At 35.2% G+C, this 27,476-nt stretch overlaps 1 protein-coding gene across 1 annotated transcript in view; it reads right to left on the bottom strand.

Annotated features, from left to right (window-relative positions):
* The window catches only part of LOC128856666 (maternal protein pumilio), a 212,762-nt gene that overhangs the window by 121,510 nt on the left and 63,776 nt on the right, over window positions 1-27,476 (bottom strand). The window contains exon 3 of the mRNA XM_054092012.1: window positions 19,926-19,967. Coding sequence (XP_053947987.1) covers window positions 19,926-19,967 — 42 coding nt within the window. The remainder of the gene's footprint in view (window positions 1-19,925; window positions 19,968-27,476) is intronic.

The following is a 27,476-nucleotide window of genomic DNA, read 5'->3' as shown; positions in this document are numbered from 1 at the left end:
CGCCTGTTTAATTATACAATTTTGACCCCTAAAATTCCATATCTTGTCTAAAGGTGTAGACTGTATTTTTGATTTTATTTCGTTTTTGAATAATTTTTTTTTGTAGTTTATCATTTTATGAGTAGTTTTTTTACATTCAATGTATTATTCATATCGAATGAAAATTACACCTAGAATATAGCAAGAACTCATTTTTTAATTAAAAGTAGAAGTTTAGGTAAGAACACTGGTTTAAAAATTTTGATTTTTTGTTTTTGGAAATTCTTATTTAAAAAAACCTCAAACTTTGATGACTAGATTCAGAGAAATTGAAAATCGTCTCAGATTTTATTTTTCTTTTTTGTTTTTGGACGAAAAAATTACAAAATAAATAAAAATAAACAGAAAAGTGAAAAAAGAATTAAAAAATAAATAAATTAGAAATAACGAACTTTTGTAGCAATTTTTGTTTTGGAAATTCTTTTTAAAAATCCTCAAATTTTAATGATTAGTTTTTGAGAAATTGATAAATCGTCTCAGATTTTATTTTTGAGTAAATTTTGATGAAAATTTAATCGAAAGCTGCATTAAAAGCAACACCTCTAGCGCATTTTTGGCTTACAGATTATTTTCCCGGTAACAGCTGTTTAACTGCTTTTATTTTTAATTACAGTCCAAAAATCGCATTTAGATGCTCGAATCGTATCAAAACTTGCATACTCCTTTTCCAAACAAAGTAAACTCGATTTGCAGCCGTACCACAAATGTTATGTTAACAGTAACAGTGACTCGAATGTTAACATTTACTGCAAACTGTTTCCAGGCGCAGCTGGGGGCTTAACCAGACAGCTGTGGAGGAAACGTTTAGCTAACAGAGTTTTTAACTGCAGTTGAATTATCGGTGCCAACGATACCATGCACCGTGCCACCCATACCTGAGTTCGACCCAAAAATTCTCAGCCACTTAGCAGCCAATCAACTATCCATCCACATAATTTCCAACCAAAAATTTCACTTCCAATAACATCACCTCTGGCTACAAAACCAATCAGTGCTGAATTGTTAATTTCGAAAAAATACACTTCATTAGTCATGGCATAAAATAAAATGTGGCTAGAAATTGTAGTGAAAATGTAATTAAAAATTTTCGGCTCAAAATGCCACATAAACGTTTGCTACAGACACAAAAAACAATAAAAAAAAACAACTAAATATTAAACCAAATTGAAATAATTGTTACAAAAAACAGTAAACAAGTCATAGAAAATGAATGTGCACACAGTGAGTTAGAATACTGGACCGCACACATGCATGCATACATATTTACGGAGGGGAAAAATACCACATTCTATGCATGCGGTTGAAATGTTGAATACTTTGCAATAAATTAATATGTACATACATATATATTTAATGTAATTAAATTCAAATGAGAAATTTCCCAATTTGATTATTTGTATTTATTTATTAAAATGCAAATAGCATTGCTAATGCATATAAATACGTGAAAAAGTAGATGAAGGGCAATGCGGTAGGCAGCGAAGTGAACTGGAGCAAGCAAAGTCTGCAAACACACACGCACGTATCTATGTATGTGTGCATGGTGCTTGCATGAACTTCGTGAGTTACTTACCATGCATGACAACAACAAAAACGGTTGGATGTATGACAATGCGTATAACTAACCGGCCGCCAACCAAACCATGACTAATCACCATCAGGTGTCGCTTTAGTAGTTGCTGCTGATGTTGTTGGCAAATTAAAATGCGCATCACCACACGCACGCATGAAACATATTTACATTATGGAACGTTAACAAGAATACACAAACAAAGCGTAGGACGACTTGTAAAGCTCCACACACACAAGTGGTATACCAGAATTGTGAAATTGAAGGATTTAAGCAAAGGCGTCAGGATTAAAGATATTTTGGGCAGCAATCAATTTTCCGAATATTTGCTTTATTCCAGCAAATAAATAAATAAAGTTAATTGTCAATTTGGGCAAATTTACTGGCCAAGAAATCTGTCAACAGTGATGAAGATGAGGCCGAGTTCGACCACTAATCACTAAACGAACTGCTGGCTGCTGCGTTAGTTATGGAATACATTGTGTAAAATAAGTACCCGGAATTTATAATTTAAACTCTCCCGGGAATACCTGACACTTCAAATTTGGTTTTTTCATGTTGGTACACATGTCCTTGAATGCACAAGCCTTATTTGAACGGGATCTATTACTTAGTGTGTTTTATTCTGCAGTCAAAGTGAGTTGATCTTTTGTTTACTTGGCGAATTTTACTATGGATTTTTGCAAAAAGAGCATCGGAAGGAGGTCTCTGAAGACATGGTTTCCCGAGCTAATACGGACCCTACGTTCATGAAACGCATAATAACTGGTGATGAGACATGGGTCTACGAGTACGATATGCAAACCAGTCAGCAATCGTCTGAATGGCGCTTCGAGAACGAGCCGTATCCAAAAAAACCACGCCAAAGCCGGTCAAAAGTGAAGGTTATGCTCACGGTTTTCTTTGATTACCAAGGCGTGGTGCACTCTGAGTTCCTTCCAGAGGGCCAAACGGTTAATAAGGAATATTATTTATCCGTTTTAAGGCGTTTACGTGAAGCCATTCGCCGTAAACGGCCCGAATTGTGGAAGGACAATTCGTGGATTCTGCACGACGACAACGCGCCATCGCACCGAGCCTTGATTGTACGCGAATACAAGACCAAAAACTTAATAAATACTATCCCTTTGCATCCCTGTGACTTTTTTCTTTTCCCAAAACTAAAATTGCCACTTCGGGGAAGGCGTTTTGAGTCGATTGAAGACATTAAAAAAAAATTCGCTAAAGGAGCTGAAGGCCATCCCGGCGCCGGCCTACCAGCGGGCCATGGATGACTGGGTTGTTCGTTGGAATATTTGTATCGGCTCAAAAGAAGCCTATTTTGAAGGCGATCCAACAAATAATGATGAATAATATGAAAAAATGTGTTTTTTTTTTAATTCCGGGTACTTATTTTACACAATGTAAATATCGGTGCGGCATCACTATTTGCGTAAATATATGGTAAATATTTTTTTATTAAAACAGTTTTAAATAAAAAAAAATAAATAAATACGTCACTGACAATAAATTCACCCAGCAATAAAATGGTAGCACAAAGACCTTTCGACCAGTTTTGACCAGTAAAAATAATAGCAAATATAAAAGTAGAAGAAAAAGTAAAAATGAGAGCAACAGTAAAAGTAAAAAAAATGTAAATAAATAAATTATATAAAAATTATATAAAATATTGTACAATGCAATGTAAAAAAACTAAATAATGGCTGTGCGATTTCTAGTTAAAAAATTATGTAAATAAATAAATTATATAAAAATTATATAAAATATTGTACAATGCAATGTAAAAAAATTAAATAATGGCTGTGCGATTTCTAGTTAAAAAATTAGTCAGAAGAGTGGATAGATGAGATGCTGCATAATCATGCAATAATCGCCAGCTTCCTCCACCGCGGTATTCAGGGCGAATTCGATGAATGCAATGCAACAAACGCTTCAAAACGCCAAGATAGAAAAATGCATTGACGGTTTGGCCCATTGGCATGAAGTTCTCATCTTTTCTCGCATCTTTAAGGGGTTATACGCAGTTATGAAGCAAATAAAAGACGGGTTGTCAAGGATTTATCCTGAAGAAACTTCAGAAAATTTTAATTTGAAAATTTTTGGCGGTTATAAAAGCATCCTTCAAGAACGTAACAAAATTTTTTATTTATGAAAATGTTGATTATAGAGCGCGCTGCAGGCGATTTCTGGAACCTCCTTTAAAAAAAGACGAGTTACGGTGTACATCGTAACTCAGGATTGGATTATCTGAAATCAAAAAACCAAACAAATTTTGTTAATATATTAGATTATCTAGTAATTAATCGTTCGGCTAATCAAAATAGTGAATTTTACAAAATGGCAGCTTTTAAAAGAAATTATTTCGATTTTTACGTTAAAATTTGTCCGTAAATTGATTATAAAATGGAAAATAAGTATCAGATTTACAAAAGGAACGATTAATTACTAGAAAATGTATCTTTAAAGATTGAGTTAAAACGGTTGACCGATCAAACAAGCCGTTTTCGAGATATCGGGTACACCGACTTGAAAAATGCCGTTTTGAAAAAAACACGTTTAAAGTTTCAATACCGACCTTGAAACGTGCCGAGGCATCTCTACATATTTAGGTATAACTCCGAAAGTATTGCTTAGATCTACTTCAAATTTCGTGCGTATACTTTTGAATATATGTATGTACATTACAAAAATGCAATAAAAAAAATCGATTTTTTTGAAAGTCATAACTGCGTATAACCCCTTAATGAGGTCATACGAATGTTGAATTCTGAGCGATTTTTGGTCCTCAGACCCCACAGGCCTTTCGTAAGCCCAAATGATCAGTTAAAATGCGATAAATCGATGTTTTGAAGACATTCAACTCCGATTCCATGAATTTCAATGATGACGTCGGAGTTTTCGGTAATTACTGATTTTGGGCGGCCCGTATGTTCATTTTCATTTGTGTCCTTACAACTATCCCTGCAACGTGTAAGCCACTCGTGAACTCGGGCAAAAGATAGACAATCATCGCCTTCTCTCATCAATTAAAATGTTTCGGTAAACGTTTTACCGATCTTAAAACAAAATTTGATATTAGTTCTTTGTTCGAAACTCATTTTTGTACCAATGACACAAACATACTCACACTTTAGACGCGATAACTGCACTTCCACTGATTCGAATATACCAAGCTTTCACTGGAAGTCAGCTAGGGATATAATTTCCAACGCACTAACTCATTAAAAAGATGGCGCCATCAAAAACATTTTTATGACGCCAGTCTTGTTTATTTTGGACTTCACCTTCTATGTAAGTATCAGGCTAGAAATATACTGCATGATCTATTGTTGCACTACGTAAAAGAAGAAACACAGAAAGCACTTTTTTGCTGCAACTGACACAAATCATGGGTTCTGACTATTAGCTTCATTCTTCCTTTTCATCTCCACCTTCACCTGTATGTTGCACTTGACAAAAAACTTAATTAAAAAATGCCACTGATTGAAATGCATTTCCAAATTTCACTTTGCCAATAAGCTGAGCTTTCTCTATCTCTCGTTCAATATATGAATGTGCGCATGTATGTACATATATCGATTTCCATACATTTGCAAGCATCTTTATTATGGCATGCGGCCCAAATGTCAATCAATCCTTCATATTGAGAAAATAATTCTGCCCAACTAGAGCACATACAGCTGGCACACCAAATAAATATCGTAATTGTAGTGTGAAGATTTCACAGGCGGACGTGTGTTGGTTGGCGTACACTGCCGATTGCTGCTGACCTGCTATATCACAGTACAGTAATGACCTCAAAATGGCAGCGAGTGTAATGTCCAAATTCAAATTTGTACAATGGCCATTCCCTAGGCAACAAAAACAAGGCCTAAAATTAGCACAGAATGTCAACTGATGCCCCTAAGCGGCGATCACCTTTGACCTGAACAAGTACAAAATATATGTCCTGCATACACATCTACATACACGACGAGTATACACGTACGCACACATACACACATATGTACATGCAAGTAGATCATACAAACAGCTCTCAGTCAGCTCTGAAATAGTTTGGCATTTTGACAAGTGTATAATTACCACCTCAATGGGAAGCGAATGTGTGCATGCAAGGTGGCATAAATTTGCTTGTGTTTGTGTGGTGTGACCAAAGGATAATTCTATTAAAGTGCATACAAGCAGGCTAAATAGCACACATACAAATGCATTTAGTTCTATTTGCTTATGTGTATGTATAAGAGTATGTTTGTGTGTGTAACTGTGTGCGCTTGTGTGTATGCGCTCGCTCCCGCTCACTTGTAATTGTGTATAGTTGCAAGCAATTACATGTCATTGTCACTGTTACACCAGCTGCTGCTGTTACTGGCGCTATTATTGTTGTTGTTTTTAATTGCAAATGACGCTTAACAACAACACCATGCACACTTATGAACTAATACAATAATAGCTTGCATGCATGAGAAATTACAGCTATTCCATTCAGCTGCTGATGCTGGTAGTGCTGCTGCTGCTGTTGATGGCGGTGGCGGCGGTCCACGAGTTGATCCGCATGAAAAAGGTCAAGTGTAATTACATTGCCAGCTCGCTCGCTCGTTCACTTTCTGGCTGAATGCATATTTTGGGGCGCGCGCACGGTCTATTTGCTTGTGGATTTGCAGCTACATATCCATGGAGTTGTTGCAATTGTTGTATAGGTAAGTAATCGAATGAAATGCGATAAACAAATAGCACAAGCAAAAAAAACAACACCAGCATTTTTGTTATTGTTTTGCAGCACTCTGCTGTTGTTGTTGCCTTTTAAATTGTTTATTATTACTTTTGTTGCTGTTGCGGTTACATTGTTGTTGGCGTTGGCGGGCGCTCTGGTTATTAAGCTGAGTTTTTGCAATTGCCACGTAATTTTCGGGCGTCACATGTTTGAGTATGTTTGAGTTTTACTATGTGTGCGTGAGCATTACTATGTATGTGTGTGTGAGTATTAGCATGCGTGTGCTCTTGACGGTGCATGTAATTGAACCTGTTTGCATGCATTTTGAGGCAGATCGACGGCATTGTTCAAATGCCACAAACATGCAGGAAACAGCAACACGCACACACACATGCACATTCGAATGTGTATCCGAATTAAATCACATAAATTTTTAATTTAAAACAAATAACTGTAAACAATCACAAATTTTACATAGATTTATATTTATTTTTTTTTTGTCTAATAAGTAAAATTAAATGCATAAAATTCAACGATTCCATGCAACAAAATCCCATATGCAACCACACAACGCAGTTGCTTATAAATATTGGGTGTCTCATTGAGTGCATAGAAATTTTATATTAGAAATGAAATGAGGGAATTATTCAATAAATTTGTTGTAATGAAAAATGGACACTATATAAGGAGACTGACGCTGTAAGGCATTTCTTTTTGATTGCAGTCAGACATATTCACTAATTCTCGCCTGCAGGGTAGACTAGAGCGTACCACCTTAAAAGAAAAACAAAAGGAATTGAAACTGCCCTGAGTCGTTGAAAAAGTCATCAAAACATCATCTCCTTGATACAAAAACATCGATATATCACATTTCAAGATCCGACGATAAATGCCGAAGAAATAACGAAAAACGTAAAAAGGCAGCCCCTAGGAGCTCAAGCTTAAAGCTCCTTTTAGGCTTATACTTTAAGATTAAATATGTTCCTGAATTTGTTGTTGTTTTGCTGTTTCATCTTCAATATTAAGCAACAACGAACAATATCGGACATAGTTTTTTGTTAATTTTATTTTATATTGTTATTGTTGTATAACGAAAAATAAAAATGTAAAAAGGCGACGCCTAAGTTCGCAAGCTTAAAGCTCCTTTTCAGATTTATACTTTAAGTTTAAATCTTCTCATGAATTTGTTGCTGTTTTGCATAATAAACTACAGAAAAACAAAAAAACGGCCATAGTTGTTTTAAACTTAGTTTACATTTTTTGATTTTTTTTTTTAATATTTTTTTTTATTTTTTAATACTTTTTTATATTTTTTTAAATTTTTTTATAAATTTTTTTTATAAATTTTTTTATATTTATTTTTTTAATTTTTTTATATTTATTTTTTTAATTTTTTTATATTTTTTTTTTTTTTTGTTTTTTTTTTTTTTTTTTTTTTTGTTTTTTGTTTTTTTAATTTTTTGTTTTTTTTTTAGTATTTATTTATTAATGTTTTTTTTGTCATTGTTCCTGTTATTATTAAAAAATAATGAAATAACGAGATGAGAGGAACCAAATTTTATAGAGCTGAGTACACTTGCCAAAAAGAAGTAGAAATGTATTAAGGCGACCTCTGAGCTCGGCGAAAAAAAATTATTATGAATTGCCTTCGAATCGCAAAACCTGCTTAGCAAAAGTTCAATGACTTTGGGCGAGCTTTGATTTACTGGCATTAGGGTGGTACGTTAGGTTGGTAGGAACTGACATCTGGTGGATAAGTATTAAAACGGTGTACTTGAGGCTAACGAACTTTGGAGTAAACAAAATTGGCACCTTGAGACAAAAACATTGAAATATCACACTTGAATATCCATTTGTAAATGCCAAAGATATTACGAAAAATGTAACTTTGATAATAAAAAAAATCTTAATAAAAAATTATCTTGTCCAGCTCCTCCTAATTTAGTACAGCAGAAAAAAAAAATAAAAATAAATTAAATAAAAAATAATAATTTGATAATAAAAAAAATCTTAATAAAAAATTATCTTGTCCAGCTCCTCCTAATTTAGTACAGCAGAAAAAAAAAATAAAAATAAATTAAATAAAAAATAATAATTCAGTAAATCAAAGAAAACGTAATTAAACAACCAACGAAATAAATAATAAACAAATAGGAGAAAAATAATGAAAGATATTACTCTGACAAGAGAGGATAAGTTTGTTCCTTAGTATATAACTTAATTGCATCACAAAATGGTTGACGATTTTTTATTACTCCTTAGTAAATAAAAATGCATCAAAAAGGGAGAGAAATTCCTATTAATCCAACTTTATTACGACCTTTACGAATTTGAATGTAAACTAATACTTCACGTCCTAAAAGAGCCAATAAAACTGCTCTCATCAAAACACAAATTACCAAAATTAGTTTACCAACAAAAGATAAAATTAATTAAGAACTCTTTCTTATATAAATCACATAAATAAGTTCTAAATTTACTGCATTAATCTGCCGAAAAACAACATCCCAGAAACGTGTACAATGGAAGAGTTTTGTCGAGGCCCAATGCTCCCGAGCAGAGTGAATGAACAAGAATATAAAAAAAATCTGTAAATAGTTTATATTTAATAAAATTCTAACATTAAAAACATAATTATTTTGAAATTATTTTCATAATTTATTAATATTCTTTAACATAATTTAATAAAGATAGAAACCAACTTGGCTCACGTCGGTCTGAACTCAGATCATGTCGAACAGACTTAATTTTTAAAGGGTTACGGGTAGTCAGAATTTTCAAAAAATTGGGGTTTTTTACATTTTCTCAAAGCATAATATCTTAAGAATATTGTGTGAAAATTTGAAGTGAATCCGACAAATTCTTTTCGAGTTATTCAAAAATTAACAAAGGGCGCTAGTTTTTCTCAAAACTATGTTTTTTGAACTGGCAGTGATCACCAGTAAGTTAAAAACCGATTGGTAGATTTAAATAAAATTTATACAGCTTTTGAAAAGCATAGAAAACTCGTGCCTGAGATCGAAGGAATTTTTTTTTCTAAAATTTCGATTTTTTGTAAATAATAAACCGACAATTTTTTTTCTCGAAAATCGGATAAATATTTCCTGAGGCTGCCATAATTTAAAAAGAAAAGCTTCGGTTAGGCACAAGTTTATCTATTAATAAAAGTAATTTATCTTCTCCGATTGATTTTAGATGAATCTCCAAGGACTTGTGATGATCACCGCAAGGGACTTCTGGAGAAACGGGCTCCACACAAGCAGCGATAACTTTTACAATTATTAATTTATTTTTTATTTTTTTGAAGTTTTGTTAAAGTCAAGTCGCAACATGAGGTGCAATGCTATGTTTTTAAATGAAAAAATGTAAAATAAATAGTTGACTAGCAAAAAAAAAAATTCCTTAACTCCTTAAACAACAACACCCAAAATTAAACCTTAATCCCCACCGAGGACGTAAACTTTTTCATGGATATGAACTCTCAACACAAATCACGCTGTTATCCCTAAAGCAACTTAGTTTTATAATCAACATTAATGGATCAATAATTCTTAAATTAGTGATTTTAAACAATTCAAATCTCATTAAATTTTAATATCACCCCAATAAAATATTATATTTGATATTGAAAAAATTAAATTAATCTAAAAAACTTAAATGATATTGCATTATATTAAATGTAAAGCTTTATAATGTCTTCTCGTTTTTTAATAAATGTTTAGCTTTTTAACTAACAAATTAAATTCTATGCAAAAGTTTATACTACGATCAGCCAAAAACAAAAAAAAAAATCGAAATTATCTTGCTAAAATACTTCATAATCAGGAGTGCACGGCGAACTTTTTTCGGTACGGTCTACCTCTCCAAAGCTTCCGGCGAATCTTCCATTATTCGAAGACCTGCTTCAAGGGACTCAAATATTCGTACTTTTAATGCAGATTTACGACCTTAGGCAATAGAAAAAAGTTGCAAAGCGCAATGATCAGCGAAGAAGGCAGATGGTCTAACACTGGATTGCTGGACTTGGCTACAAACCTCTTGTCAGGCAGGCAATGTGGAATGACTTAGAATTTTGACAGTGGATTTCCCCCATTTGTATTCTCATTTCTTTGGCAGTCGATCTTTCCTATTTCCACTATTATTTGTACGTATGATTCTCCGCAACTAAACGTCGTTCTTCACCACGGCAGATGTCAAGCAGTGAGCCTACAGCACCAAAAACGGCGCTAAATTCAAAATAAGCAGTCTTCGTGGGTCACCCGATATTTAACTATTTGCTTGTTTGCTAATTTATTGATTCATTTAAATTATTTCCTTGCCCATTAGTTGTAGTATAATTAATAGCAACATTTGAACATGGAAACTGTCGAAAACATTTCAGAGTTCACAAAATCTAATTATAAATTTTCTAAATGAAATGAAATAAATTTTGTGAGTAAATTCTCTCAAAAGTAAATTAAAAAAAAAAAAACCAAGTGAAATGGAAACTTTGTAATTATTTTTCTATGCCACATAGTAGAGCAGACGTTAAATTATATTTATTGAATTACTTCAATTTTGATTCTATTTAACATAGTTTCCACTTAATTTGGCATAATTAGCTGGCCTCTCTATCAAAAACTGTGCGCTGAGTTTAACAAAGCAAATACGGGCACAACAAAATTCTGATCTAGTTGTTAAGAACTACTTTCTAAAGCACTACAAAACGGCAATTGCCAACACAGGTATTTTAGTTTCTGTGCACTTTGACGTTCGTTTGAGGCAGCTTTTGTCTGAGAAGACCACTAGTGAAATTTTCCCAGGAGTAATTTTCTAAAACATTTTAGCCCTCTAGCGAACTCACAAATGCATGTGCCTTGTACTTTCCCGCTGATTAGAAAGATGGCATCCCCAAAATGGCTGTTGCCCAGTGAAATTGAGCGATTAAATTTGGCTTAGATGCAGAATGACAATTCATGAAGTACGTGGGTTTCGAGGATTAAGCGAAGGCGAGAAGAAAAATAAAAAAATAAAAATAAAAAATGAGTGTTTGGCTATTGCGTGACACGCTCTCAATTTCAAAAAAGTAGCGCTTGAGCACAAGATGAAAAGGAGTTTAAGCTCACCTATTTTAACCGATGAGTCAAGCACTTCCACTTCTATGCAAAATAGGGTCAAAGAGGTTATGAAGCCAAAAGTGAAATGCCTTAATGTTTTGAATTATTTTAAATTTAGTTCAAATATTTTTCACAATTTTACTGTCGATTGGCTCTGAATTTGCAATTTTTTTCCCGAGGGTGGCCATTAAAATGGCGTTGCACAAGCTTTAAAGAGCTAAAGGTCCAATCGACAATTCCTGATATTCTAAAAGACGTGCGCTACACTTTTTAATTACAATTTAATATTTTCGAAAATGCCAGAATAAGACGAGGCTTATTTTCATAAAACTAAGTTTGAGCTTCGAGTTGAAGCAGATAAACTCAGCTGAAGGCAGGGAATTCAAATTTTACCATCACCTTCCTATTAGTTTGAAATTCATAATGTTGGGATGAGTGCAAACAGCGCAAGCCTAAAGCTCTTACTAGGTTTCACTTCACTTTTAATATTAAAAAACAACAAAATAAAGGGCACAGATTTTTAATTTTTTTGTTTTAATGATTTTATATTTTTTTATTTTTTATTATAATTTTTTTATTTTTTTATCTTTTATTAAAATTGTTTTTAGTTTTATAATTTCTTTGTTTATTTTTGTTACTATTAATAAATAATGCATTAATTAGCCACAAGATGAAAAGGTCAAAATTATATAGAAAGTATGAGTAAGTAGGAAAAAAGAAGTAGATAACGATTTCTTGACAGAAGTTCTAGTCAATGAACCAGTCGCAGTAGTTGCTCTCATCCAATAAATTTTATTTTTAAATTCTTCACAAAATTTTTAATGAATATTAAATTTAGAATATGAACTAGCAACCCATACATACACCCATACATACATGTCACATCATATATACAAATTTTATAATGGATTTTTTTTTCTGTTCCCACTAAAATTTCCTCTTCAATTAATGCCAAATATGAGGCATTAGTGCAATCCATTAGAGAGGCAAACACGAATCTATTTTATACTGATGGTCACGAACACATTAATCGCATCAGCGACGACAACAACAACAACAAGAACAAATTGAAATTATCAACTAAACCTAATGCCAAAGCCAACATCAACATCCGCAGCAGCCCGTGCACAACAACGCAGAATAATCAACAACGTTGAATGAGTGTTTCCAGTATTTCAAGGCTCCCATGGCTTCGCCTCCTCCTCCTACCCATTTACACTGTGTAGGTTGTAGGCGCAGATCAGCGAGGAGGAGCAAATGCATTATGTGCGTGTACATGTAAGTGTAGTTGTAGTAGAAAAAGGAAACTTTGCATATTTTATCAGGACGATGAAAAATTACCGCATATGCAACAACAACAGCAAAAGACGAACAGTGATGATAAGCTGTATGATGGCGTTGATGATGGCAAACGAGCAAGCGTTGTGGATAACGGGGCTGCAGTGCGACAGTGGCCAACGTCATAGAGGAGCAGCTGCAGTGTGAAGGGCACAATGCTATTGGTTAGATGAGATAATGCAAATGAGCTGCAGATTATGCAGCTACAGTTATAGACTTTGCAACAGCTGCCTGCCTAGTTGAGTTTGGTGCAACAAGCAACATATGAGTTTTGATGAAGGCGTGCATGTGTGCACACAGCATTACTAATGCTTGTGATATGTATGGGTTGTTTGTTCTTGTTGCTGCCTGCTATCGCATCTGCTGCCATAGCTGCTGGCTGCTGCTGCTGCTGCAACTGCTATTGACCATAAGCCCAACGCATATAAATTTCAAGCAAAGCAAACAGCTCATTTACATATAAGCTGGCTGGGCGGCTGGCTGAAAAGCGACGCCGTCATGGGTTGCACGACAACTTACGCATCCAATGTATCAAATATGCTGAACACATACATATGTATGCGGCTGTATGTAGTTGCAAATCTAGGCATGTGGCACACAACGCATTGGGAGCGGAAAATGCAATCGATGAGCCAACGGCGCCAAGTGAAAAAAATGCCAAATGAGTTTGGTGTGCTTGTTGTTGCTACTGTTGTTGTTGGGTTTATTGTTGTTTATGTTATTGTTGTTACTGCTGCTTCAGCAGTTGTTGGGGTGGGTTGATTTTGCTGTCCACACTACCGCACATCAAAAATCATTTTTCCCCATTTGAGGCATTTGTAACATTGCGGCCGTGCTCTATGAGCTGCTGCTATAAACACGCGTAAGTACGTAAGCATGTAGGTATGTATGTATGTATGTGCGTAGACCAGTGGTAGGTAGTAATGAAAATGTGCACTAATGTGGCGCGAAAAATATGTAGCCATGTAAAGATGCATTATAAAGGAGGGAGGGGTGCGGAGGGAAAGGGATTGCCAAGCATAAAAGAGCTGGCTTTTAAAACGCGTAGCGGTGGTTTGGGTGCATCATGTGTGTCTCGTGGTGTATGCCTCATAGGAAATACTTGCGTACAGTTCGCTAGAGCGCTACCCTCCCGCCAAAAGCCGTTAATAGGTAGATGAGCAACAAGAAAAAAAAAAAAGAAAAAACACAACAGTGCAGGGCGTTTGAACTCAGCGGTAATGTACTGAGGTAGTCGCTTATAGCCGCAATAACGGTACATGTTGCCGTATGCTCCCAAATGCTGAAAATTAGTGTAGACAATGTTTTTGTTATTTTCACTGCTTTTTTTTAAACGCGAATTGTAAATTAAAATTAAAAAAATTATAAACTCTAAGAAATAATTTTGCTGAAATTCGCTGAAAATTGGAATGTTTTCGCAGAACTGCGAAGATTTGTAAAAAAATTTGTAAATTAAAATTTAAAAAATTATAAATTAAAATTTGTAAATTACAGTTTTAAAAAATTATCAAGTTTAAGAATCTATTTAGCTGAAATTCGCTGAAAAGTGGAATGTTTTCGCATAACTGTTAATGAATTTCAATTTTAAATTCCGAAATTTTAATTAAAATTTATAAAATTTAAGAAAATATTTAGCTGAAGTTCGCTGAAAATTTAAATGTTTTTTGTTAAAAAGCGTGAAGTTTTCCACATTTTGCATAGAAGTCATTACTGTTTGCGCATAATTTCGAAAGTGCTAAGTGAAATATCTTCAAATCTCATGAAATGATTAAAAATTGCGAATATCTCCAGTTTGCGAAGACTGAATTTGAAAGCTATTACGAATTATTTTATTTAAATTAAACGCCAGTTCCTTTGCAGTTTTCTCCACATTTTTGCGAATTAATTTTTATATTCTGCATGAATTGACCCGTTTGCCGCCAAGAACCATACTTAAAAGGTATCGGCGCAGCCTCTTAAAAGACATATCACAGCCGGAGTGAGCGGATAATTGCTGATTCACATTTTTGTAGAAAGAGAAGAGATTCAAAAGCAGTAATGCAACAGCTGATCTTTTCCTTCGAGAAACTCTACCTGTTGGTTGTTGCGGCATATTATTTGCACTGAATTTTTACTCTAATCTTAAAATCGTAGGAAATCGTCAGCAGAGCAGTAGAGAGCGCTACATAATTATCTACTACTACTGTTGTCAATTTCACCTCCTGGGCATAGGACCTCTAGCAGGTAGATATTTTCTTAAAAAAATAAACATTAAAATTAAATCTTCTGATGCAACTGCGGCCTAGGTACAACGAATTACTTCACTTATTCATGACTTCTTCACAATGGCGCTCTAAACTGTTGGATTGTAATTCCACGTCAAAGTATCACACCAACTTATTTCTAAATTTTCGTTTTCTTTTTCAAAATTAAATTTCTCACTTTCTCAACTCCAAAATTTCACCTACCAAAATGAACGTCGAATGTCACTGCAATCACTCATTCCTGCCTATTCGAATTGCAAAGGCGTAAGCAACAAAGGCAATGCGTTGTGTTCCCATCCTCAAAAATTCGGTTGCGTAACAAATTTCAGCATTTCTGAAGTGTACACAAAACCCTTTAACAGCAACACCTCCACCTCTCGCTCTCTCTCCTCGCTCTCTCTCCTCTCTCTCTCTATTTCGCTCGCCCCCCTCTCAAAAAGCAAAAACCGAAATTTGTCAACAGTGAATTTGTCAAATGTCAGCACTTTATCATGCAACCAAAGCTACATCAGAGGCGAGGGAGAGATAAAAGAAGCATCACTTGTATCTGCATGAGTATGCGTGTGCGTGTGCGTGCGTGGCAAAGGATGCAACACAAATGAAACCGCTGAATAGCTTATGAAAACAAAAAAACACCAACTACAACAACTGCTGTGAAATGCCATTCTCTTGTGTGCGTGCAGAGGCCTGTATCCCCAAAAGTTTTCAGCACGCGCAAGGGGAAATGAAAGCTGCGACAGCTGGACGGTTACTGTTGCATGCAACCAATATCGTTTGGTGTATTTTGGTGTATGGCTTCTGGTTGCGTTGCTATTGCTGCTGGTGATGTTGTTGAAAGCAAACATATACTATTCACTAAGCGAGAATGCGTGTCATCATTAGGCGAAATTCAAATTTCCACATTTTCGTATTAGCGCTGATCAAATTGCGCTTGGTTTGAGGGATTCATTTGAGTTTCGCTATCACAAAGCAGAAGCAAACTGGAGATAGGGGAGAGAAACGAGCGAAGTAGCTGGCAAAGTATTATATTGAATTTTAAGCGTTGTGCGTTGAATGTTTAAGTAGCCAGACTGCAGCGTTGTTGTTGCTATTGTAACTATCGTTGTGTTAGTTCGGTTGGAGGTATAATGTGCACACTTTTTCATGGGTACATTAAAAGTTTGATATAGCAGCTGTGTTATGTACTGTGTATTGTAGAAGGCGTGAGATTAGCAGCAGTGGAGGTAAAGCCGTACGGCGGGGCGTATGAGTAACTTTAGTAACTGCATATCAGAACAAAACTGCCAAACGAGTAGGTGACGGGGAAAATTATTATCATTGTCAGCACCAAGAATAAATAAAATTAAACTCCATTCTGCGCTTTTTCTTTGAAATTAGGAGAGCTTAGGGGGTTAATATCTTTCTCTCGCTTTTTCGCTACCCAAAATTTATACTGCAACACGGCCAGTATTTAATTTGACACTGGGCGCGAAAGGAATTTTACATTAGAAAATAATTCCGCTTGCTTAAGATCACTAAGAGCTGTTATTTGCGGCTATAGCTTCTGCTTTGGTCGCTCTCGTAGTCAATGAACTTCAGTTTATGTTAGTAATGGAATGGGCTATTCGAATTCCTGTAGGTGCCACAGATAGATAAGTATTTATAAGTAGATGGAATATGCCATCGGGGAGCCTTCAACAATATCTCTCGAGGTATTTATTTGACCAGCCTAATTCAATCAGCGTAAGACCTATCCTGACTACTTGATCAGAAATTAATGGAATTGCCGAACTTTGAAGACGGAAAGAGGTGCGTCGAGCATCTCAAGAGAGAGTACCTAGGAACACACTAAGTGGTTGGGAAAATTTTGCTACAAATGTGAGGTTGTGAGCCGTTGTTAAATGCACTTACAGAGCCTGACATGGAGATGGCTTAATTCAATGGGCGATAAATTCGAAGTGGCACTAAAATAAATCTGCACTGCCTTAAATATATATAGCAGCAGGACGTATTGACAAGTTTTGACAACTTATTTGGTTTTCCGTTTAATTTCAGTAATTTTTTTATGGTGATTTAGGTAATTCTCCTATATATACACATATAATTGGCGCGTACACTCTTTTTGAGTGTTTGGCCGAGCTCCTTCTCCTATTTGTGGTGTGTGCGGGGCGACCCCTATTAGAAAAATGTTTTTCTTAAGTTTGGTGTTTCACCGAGATTCGAACCTACGTTCCCTCTGTGAATTCTGAATGGTAGTACTACAATATATAAATCCAAGTGGTAAATTTTAATGCAAATGCAAATTTTCATCAAAATTTCACAATTTCTGATCAGAGTTATCAGAAACACTTCGAATATGCAAATTTGTGTCCATTGAGTTTTGTTCCACGTTACAAGTGGCTCAAACATTGCGTTAGTTTTCAAATTCTTTTTTATTTATTTTTTTTTGCGCCCGTTTTCGAAAAACCGATACTTGAAAATTTACCTAGGAACCGCTGAGAGCTCATAATTGTCAATAAACGCACACTATTATTAAAAAAAAATTAAAACAAAAAAGTTTTTAAATGTTTGCTGTTTAATTTTTTTTATTTTTCAATTTAAAAATGTTTATTTAAGATTTTTTTTGTTTCCTTATTTTTTTTAATTTTTTTTATTTATTTTTTTAATTTTTTTTTTTACTTTTTTAATTTTGTTTTTATTTATTTTTTTACTTTTTTAATTTTGTTCTTATTTATTTTTTTACTTTGTATAATTTTTGGTTTTCCTTTTAATTTTTTTTTATTTCAAACTTATTTTAATTAAAATTTGTTTTATTTAATTTTATTTTTAATAGATAGATTCACTGATTTTGAAATGGTACATTGTAATGCGAAAAATAATTTTAAATAACGGATTCTAATGTTAAAAAAAAATTATTGTTTGCTGTTTAATTTTCTCTATTTTTGAATTAAAAACCATTTATTTAACATTAATTTTTATTTCTTTATTTTTTTGCATTTAAATTTTTTTTTTTTGCGTTTTTTAATTGTTGTTTTTTTAATTTTTTTTTAATTGAAAATTTTTATTATATTTGTATTTTTTTTAATTGTTTTTATTTAAATTTTTTTGGTAACATTTTTTTTAATTTAAATTGTTTTTTTTTTAATTTTTTTTTAATTTTAATTCTTTTTTATTTTAATTTTTGGCCCTAACCGAGTGCGGTATAAATAATGCACTCTGGTGGAATTATGTCACCAGGTAGATAAAATACTTCGTTTTCACCAGCTCTGTTCGCACCGCTAGCTTACAATCGCTTATCCTATCCACAATGATTAGTCAATCAATGCAGTGATGCATAATTTTTACACACTATTTTAAAATCATCTGGTATTGGCAACTCTGCAATGTTCATATGCATGCAAATAAATAAATGCACACACACACACACACATGCGGTTACGTGTATAAGTGAGTTCTCTTGTAATGCTAATTGCATGTATGCTCTTCGCATACTGAAATCATTCTATTAAAATTATTTGACGAACGTGTTATTTCGCCAATGAAACTATAGACAATAAATTATGCCGCTAGAGAAGTCGCCGCCGAGCCAAAAAAGTCAAATGACAGCGACAAACGGTGTCAATTACAGTCATATATATTTTCGCTGAGGGCATTTTATTAATGGCTGTTGTTGTTGGCATTGTTATTGTGCGCTTAATATGCATGGAATCATCAAAAATGCATAAACACATGCACATGTACATACATATGTTTTACACACACATGCATAATTACCGCTGTTTGTGCAAATATGCAGTCACTAACAATGCGAGTCTATCCTGAGTATGTATGTGTGTGTGTATTTAATGGAAGTGCATTGAGATGGTCATGCACATCACAATATTTATTCGAAATAAATTTTGGGGTTTGCAAGTAAATAATTTTGAATTTTGGTGAAGTTTTCATTTAAGCTGAGTGTTAATTTAGTGAACTGCCGCTTTAATTATATTTTATGGTAGTGGATTAATACTGGGTAAATACTGGGCATAAATCAATACTACTTAGTACTGAATACTTTATTGTAATAATAAACGCACAGGTATCGAAGTTAAAATACTTTAAAAGCTGAGATTTGTTGATCTACTGCCTTGACGCGTGATTATAATCGCCTTGCTATTAATGCTTCACAATCTCACGCTTCATGCTTCTTCTCTCATCAAAAGCGGCTTTTTGCCTTTGGTGGCCCATAGTGAAATTTTTTGCTTAACATTTTGGGGGAACATTTTAACCCTGTAGCAACACATTTACAACAACTTTTATGCAACATCCGCTACGAAATCATTCATTCTCTCTTTCTAAAAATTCTAATATTTTGTGGAATATTTCTTCTGTTGCCACAAAACCAACATTCGCCATTAATGATGGCCTTATATCACATTTACATCTTCGCAACATTATTTGCTCCTGATTTTACTTCTCCTCATATTTTCTATTGAATCTTCTTGGAAAAATCTTTCTATCTCAGTATGAGGAGTGTATACATACTTTACAAAAAGAAAAAAACAAAAAAAAAACTGAAAACGGTGAACAAGCTTCCTTATGTCATGTTCACACTGTCATTCCCTAACAGGTCCCAATTTTCTATAATTTATTTATTGCGTTAAAAAGAATGCTAAAAAAATTACTTTATTGAGTTATAAGAAATCTTCTGCGTCTAGAAATTTTGCTGGAAGAAGTCTCACACCCTATTCGCATAAAAAATCCCACCCTAAATTCAAAGAAGCTAAGCAATTTCAAAATAAGTTTGGAATTAGGATTAAACACTTTGCTAATTGGATAATAAATTCCACTAATTACGTATAAAAAACATATTACATAAAAATATGTATACAAATATGTATAAAAATATATTTATAAATATAAAATATTAAAAAAAAAAATCAAAATAAAACCAACGAAAAAATTCTTACTTGATTTTGATTCAAAGCTAGCGAAAGCACATCGTCACTTACCTGAAAGTAGAAAATATACACAAAAATATTAGTACATATATTTATGAAGAAGCATTGTTTTGTAGGAGCTTAAAATTAGGGTATAAATGGTTTTATAATTATAAAGGGTAGCGGCTTACGTAATGCAAAACTGCATACCCAGAAATAAAAAAAAAATCTATAGATAAAATTCAAACAAATTTGTTTATTAATTTTGGGTATGCAGTTTTGTAGCCCATTCAATTTTGGTATAGTACATATGTATATATAAATATATAATTGGCGCGAGGGTGTGTTTTGATGTTGTTCCATAAATGAAGGGACCTAAAGTTTCAAGCCGACTCCGGACGGCAGATATTTTTTATGAGGAGTTTTTCATGGCAGAAATACACTCGGAGGTTTGCCATTGCCCGCCGAGGGGCACTATTGGAAAAAAAATTTTCATTTTTTTGGTCTTTCACCGAGATTCGAACCTACGTTCTCTCTGAATTCCGAATGGTAGTCACACACCAACCGATTCGGTTACGGCGGCCGCTAAAGCTATAGTATAGTGCCAGTTAAAATAGCGGAAATTCGTGTTCATATAAAAAAAAATATATATAATTTTTTTCTTATTAAACTTTTTTTTTAATTCTGACTTAAGTTTGAAAATTTTATGAAAATTTAAATAAGTTTTTATAATTTTGTACAAAGTTTGAAACTTTGTGTTAAATGGATTTGTTGTAGTAGAAACGAAATATTTGTACGAAAAAATATTATAAACAAATTAATTAAAAAACCAAATAAATAGTGAAAACTTTGCACACAGTTGTAAATGAGCAATGGAATTCGCAACCATAAAAATTAGAGAATAAAAGCCAAATAAAGAAAATGCAATTTCTAGCAATTATTTATATAATCTAAAAGAGGAAACGTACCACAATAAGCAGTAATTTTCATTTAGAGTAATAATAATAAAAAATAAAAAAATAGAAAAATATGAAAAGTGAACTGAAGTTATAAAAACTTAGAAACCGTGTAGATAAAGGACTATTCCTTCAGAAGGCAGCAAAAGCAAATTAGCACACGTGCGTGAAAAGCATGCACCGAACGCTGAAAGACGACGGAAACAACTTCAGTTATGTAATTTTACAGCACTTCAATAAGAAAACTAGCACAGCGCCAGAGAAAGTGGTGAAAGTGAGTTGCTTGAGGAGTGTGAAAACAAAGGACGACTAGGAAATGCGAGCCTTTTCTCTGGCATTTATTCCATTAAGTTAATTTTCTTATTTTTATTTGCTTTCACATTTTTATTATGTTAGTATTTCTGTTGCTTGTTTGTTGCCCTTTCATTTATAATCTTTTCTATTGCATTCTATTTTTTCTATTCATACACGCGCGCCGGACCACACGACCTTGTCTTGAAGTACAAAAATGACTCCTTCAGAAATTGACATGTGTCGTACAATATGTATGAAAAGAGTAGAACGTGTGCAGGCAACAGCACAAATGTGCTGCAACAACAAATGCAACAGGAAAACTATTGCTGTGCATACATACATACATACATATATGAATTTATGATACTATATACACACGTGGAGGTGGTGGCGGTGCTGAATCAGAAAGAAAGCAAGCGCAAACTTGTGAACAAAAACCAAAAGTAGTGCCAAAGCAAAGCACGTCACCAGCAGCAAGAACTAGAAAGTGCAGAAAGAAGAAAAAAGAAAAGAGGAGCGTTGAAGCGCAAGGAGCCTAGGGAGGTCATGTGAGCACCACGAGCAACTGGAACAAAATGTGACATAAGTGCCGCAAGTGGACAAGAATGACGACAAACACATTACTGTTGCTGACATTTTCATGGTTGCACATACTCGCACTCGCACTCGCATATGTACCAACAAGTGCATGTATTCAAGATTCTAGCACACATACATACATTCACTTTTGCAAACAACATGAAATCAAGGAAACCCTTTCTTGAGACAGCGCTCAAGCGGCAGGCGGCAGGCAACACAAGTGAAACCACACGTCACAGCCCACTTTTGTGCCTCATGCGCCCAACTCACTCACTTTCCAGCTGAGTTGCCAAACAAAATTGTTGCTTGCCTACTTACTTATTGCTCTAAACCCTTGTGCCTTAACCCTAACGCCTCGCAAGTGAGTATCCCAACTAAGCCTATTTATATGCAAAGGCTTAAGTTATTGCTTCGTTGGTTGCTCGGCTGGTTGGCTGGTTGGATGGTTGGATGGCCGGTTGGATGGCCGGTTGGTTGGTTTGTTGATTGGTTGGTTGGTTGGTTGCTGTGTGACTCTGCAACTGGGTTTGTAGCGATTTGAAGATACTGGCCTACCAAAGTTATTCGTGCGTTCTTAATATCGTAGTAATCAACAGCTTATGCTAGGCTGAGCAATAATAAGTGCCACTTTACTTTATTTGCCACTCTCAAATGGCTGAGGAGAGTGTAGGCAGATGGGGAGTGATGCGAGATATAGAAACCAGGCAACACATGCTCTAAGCGTTAGACGAAGATTAGCAGACGGTTTTTTTTTGCTTGCACCAGAATCTGGTGTGGAGGCAATATCAACAAGTCGCTGCCGAACTATTCAGTCAATATTCTAATACACGAACTGGTATTTGATGGAACAAATCAGTGACTAGTTTGAAAATGACTAGACTTATACCAAAAGTTGAATAATCAATTCGCGGTATATATGAGGGTTACATTTTATATTTTGCGCCCTTATAACACTACGGGTGAAAGTTCGCTATTTTATAGCATCAACTCACATACAACGTTTTCACTGATGAGCTTTATTTGGTTCTTTTTCATCTCGCCCAAAAGTTGAAAATAATGGTAGTGCTAATGGTTGTTGTACGGGTTAGGCTAAGGTCTTTATGCACTGCAACCAGATTGATTTAATGTGCGCCCTTAAACGCTGAATTTTAATTACTTGGTATTGCGAGGAAACGGACCAGATCCGTTGGAGGGAGCATTTGTAACCTTTATCAACTAGCAGGTACGAGTCTCTCCTGGGACTTAATCCTTCACAATTGGTGATTAAGTGTTCCATGGACTCCCCTTGATAGCAGCAGAACCTGCGTCAAATAGTGCTAGAGATTCCTAGTGTACTGAAATCTAATAGGACTATGAATAAGTTCGTGCGGTTTTACAACAGATGGCGTAACTTGATTATTATTCCATCGATCCACATTTCCAAACATTCATTGGAGAGCTACTGTCGTAAGGCACAAACGTCAGTATAAGTTTTTTATTTGAAGCGTAAACAACAATATTTTTACCACACTTGAAAATGTCGAATTTCGTGCCAAATAATGTGTTTTTGCGGGGAATTCTTCTTCATTATTTTAATATGAAGAAAAAAGCAGCCGAAAGTCATCGTATCTTGGTGGAAGTTTATGGTGAGCATGCTCTATCTGAGCGAACGTGCCAGAAGTGGTTTGCACGCTTTAAAAGTGGTGATTTTGGCTTGGAAGACGAAGAACGCGAGGGTGCGCCGCCAAAGTTCATGGATACCGAATTGGAGGAATTGCTCGATCAAGATCCGGCTCAAACGCAAGAAGAGGTTGCAAAAACTTTGGGAGTTGATCAATCAACCATTTCCAAACGTTTAAAAGCCATGGGAATGATCCGAAAGGTAGGCCATTGGGTGCCGTATGAATTGAAGCCAAGAGACGTTGAACGCCGTTTTATGGTATGCGAACAACTGCTTCAACGGCACAAAAGAAAGGGTTTTTTGCATCGAATTGTGACTGGCGATGAAAAGTGGGTCCATTACGACAATCCAAAACGTCGGGCAACGTATGGATACCCTGGCCATGCTTCAACATCGACGTCGGCGCAGAATATTCATGGCCTGAAGGTTATGCTGTGTATCTGGTGGGACCAGCTGGGTGTTGTGTATTATGAGCTACTGAAACCGAATGAAACGATTACGGGGGATGTCTACCGACGACAATTGATGCGTTTGAGCCGAGCACTGCGAGAAAAACGGCCGCAATACGCCGATAGACACGACAAAGTTATTTTGCAACATGACAATGCTCGGCCACATGTTGCACAAGTGGTCAAAACATACTTAGAAACGCTCAAATGGGATGTCCTACCCCACCCGCCGTATAGTCCAGACCTTGCGCCATCCGATTACTATCTCTTCCGATCGATGCAACATGGCCTGGCTGACCAGCACTTCCGTAATTACGATGAAGTCAAAAAATGGATCGATTCGTGGATTGCGGCAAAACCGACCGAATTTTTCACAAAGGGAATCCGTGAATTGCCAGAAAGATGGGAAAAAGTAGTAGTAAGCGATGGACAATATTTTGAATATTAAATTTGTAACCATTTTACGTCAATAAAGTTTCAAATTTCGAAAAAAAACCGCACGAACTTATTCATAGTCTCCGTTTTTGGCATAAAAGTCTGTCTTCTAGTTTTCTTCGAGTCCCTCATGTCCTGGTACTCAAATCAGAAAAACCTGATTAAGGATCGCCAGTTTGTTGAGTGCATGTTTGCATTCCATAAGGGCTTTTGAATTAATCGTAAGGCTATTTAAGGCTTTGAGGACTGATTGGCTGCCCGAAAATATTTTAGTTTTTACTTTTTCGCACTCACTTTTGGATACGATTTCCACTGTATCAATTACGGCAAAAAGCTCTATATAGAAAATTGTGGTATCTGGACTCAGTGTTAAGATTTGTTCGAGACAGGAGTGCATTGAGCAACTTACTTCGACTTTTAGCACTGAAGCGTCAAACTTAGCCACTATGAAGCACTGGTTACATGGCCGTTGATCCTTGTAGAATGAATCTTGAGAAGGCCGTCCAAAAACATTTGCTTTGCTAGAAACAGACGATGTTTCGCATCAGTTGATAGCTCAAGACCGTCATGTGACATATCGCGAGATAGAGACATTTAGGGGACAAACTTACATTCAATACTCCATGAACATTTGACCGTCAAGAAGATTTATTCTCGAGAGAGCTTTTGAGCATCTATTGATTTCTTTTTGTTCCCAAACATCAATACAATCTTCTTCTGAGTGGCAAAAGAGCATTGAAAACTGGTTCGTGCGAATGCAGATGTAGAGTCGTATAAACTTCTAAAGAGAATATTTCAACGTAAGATTAAATTAGAATATGCACCGATCATCTGGAGCTCAATTTATAACAGTTCTGCATAACAGTCATTAGGAAGAAGAAAATCCAATCAGTGGTTGGGTGTTTCTCTTCGACCTGGTTTGTAGTTATATTGATTGCCCTGAATTTCTCGAGTAGATTGGTTTAAATTTTCTTCACAGAATCTAACATCTTTAAAATCAATTTTATCTTGGTACAGCTAAAACTGATTATTATTTTTTAAATACAATCTTTAAAGCGTTTTTGGAATTTAATTCCATCTCAAAGAGAGTTGGTACTGAATTTTCATGATCAGGTAATTTATAATCTAGTCTTCAAGATTGAAATAGACAAGAATATATTAAAATTAAATGATGATGAGGCAGAGACTAAACCAACAGAGGCCAATATATTTATACGTATAAGTTCCTTTAACTCTTACTTGGGCATAAGGCGGCCGTGTGGAGTTACTTATATCCCATTGGATGCGTACTCAGCTGGCGGATCAGGGAATGCTCGGCAGATATGCAGGGTAGGTGGGAAATTAAATACCGCACGTGGACCAAAATAATCAATGCAACTGTTAGGGGTGCTGATAGAATTCTATCTCCCAGCTAGCGCAGACAGGCTAGCAGCCTACTTGACTGATATTTGACTTGCTAACGAATCGCCATGCAGAGGACAAGTGGATCATTAAAAGTTATTATACTGATAAATGGAATGACTATTGAGAATTCGAAAGTCATCGCCATATTAAAAGCAAATCAAACTCGCAGTCTTAGTATTGCTACTGCGGGGATACTCAGGCCAAATATTTAGATATACAAGTAAGAATTATGTGACGCCAGTGCTGCGCAAGAAACGAACAAATTCAGCAAATAAAAAATAAAAAATTCCGGTTAGTAAAAAATGTAGAAATTTGCCCAAAATGCCCATAAAGCTGAGTTAATGTGAAACTGAAAGGGTTTACTGCAAAAATGTGTGTTACTTCTAGTGAAATCATATATGTTGGTACTGACCGCTGGCATCACCAGACGCTACTAACCAATCAACCTTTTCTATGCGACTTTCACTTCTGCTTCCACTTTCGTGTTTCTCCTACTCTGACGATCATCTAACTAAGGGCCAATATATTGGCAATCATTGTCTGCTTATGTGACATTCTAAGAACTTGTGGAGGATTGCGTTACGCTTAAAAGTGGAGCAACCGTTCAACTAACATTTCAATAAAAAAAGGGTAAGCGAAGTGACGACCAAAGTGCCCGTCTTAAGTCAAATGGTCGCCTTGTGGGCTTTTGGGTAGCGCTGACAATTTTGTAAATAGGAAAACGTACTTTATTTGCATTTTATATTCATGCCCTTCTCCTGCTACATGCAGTAGTTCATTTCTTAGACATTCTAGCATATTGAATGCTTGTCAGATTATATTGATGCTTTTAAAGAAATTGCACACAAAAGTTTCAGCAATCACCGCCACCAGTTGCCAAGGCAACAGTATAGCAAACAACGCTTACTCCATTATTACAAAACAAGAACAACAACAAAAAACATAATAATGAAAATAAAAAAAGTAAGTAGAAGGAAATAGCCAGCGAGCGCTTAAGGCACCTGATTTTCATGGCGCTACCAACCAACCCTCTTTGTGCTAGGGCTCGTATGTTGAGTAAAGTTTTTTTTTTATTGCTGAATGTTTTGAGCTGTCAACATGACAACTGCTCTCATATTTTATCGTTGAGCGAACTTGACAAGGGATTTCCATTCATTTGTGGCATGTCATTTGGAAAGTAAATATTGGTAATTTTTATAAGGATTTCTCCTTAGCTCGGTTAGATGATTTTGAATAGGATTATACCAACAACAAAGTGTACGAACGTTAGGGAGAACAAAAAGTGGACTGGGCATCTAGACGGCATATTTGTTGACAAAAGTCGTAACTAACGGCAAATTGGAGAAGAGAGGGCATAAGGAAGAGAAGTTGATAGAAGCTTATAACTACTTAGAAAAATGGGGAGCATAACCGCAAAAGAAGGAAATATTAAATGGAAGTAAGACCCAAATCAGGAAGGAAGGGATGTCTAAACAAGCAGCCTAAAATTTTTGATGAAGCAGTGCAACTCAAGCAACAAAAGGAGGAGCGAACTTCAAAGTATGTAATCGTATATATAAAGGGTGATCAATTGAAAGCAATACAGATCACGCGTGACTACTGTCAAACTAAGTACATAATCAAGGACGTTTGAAAATCGTACAATTACGTATTACGAAATCAACGCTAAAAGTGGTCAGCGTGCGCTGAAGGTAATTTATGGTGTACAGCGATAAGTCCTATTTCTGGCTTAATGGCTACGATAATAACCAAAATTGCCGTATTTGGGCTAAAGAGCAACCCGAAGCCATTCAAGAGTAGCCAT

Source organism: Anastrepha ludens, chromosome 2, assembly GCF_028408465.1.
Source record: "Anastrepha ludens isolate Willacy chromosome 2, idAnaLude1.1, whole genome shotgun sequence".
NCBI classification, from domain to species: domain Eukaryota; kingdom Metazoa; phylum Arthropoda; class Insecta; order Diptera; family Tephritidae; genus Anastrepha; species Anastrepha ludens.
This window is presented reverse-complemented; position numbering and strand designations above follow the sequence as displayed.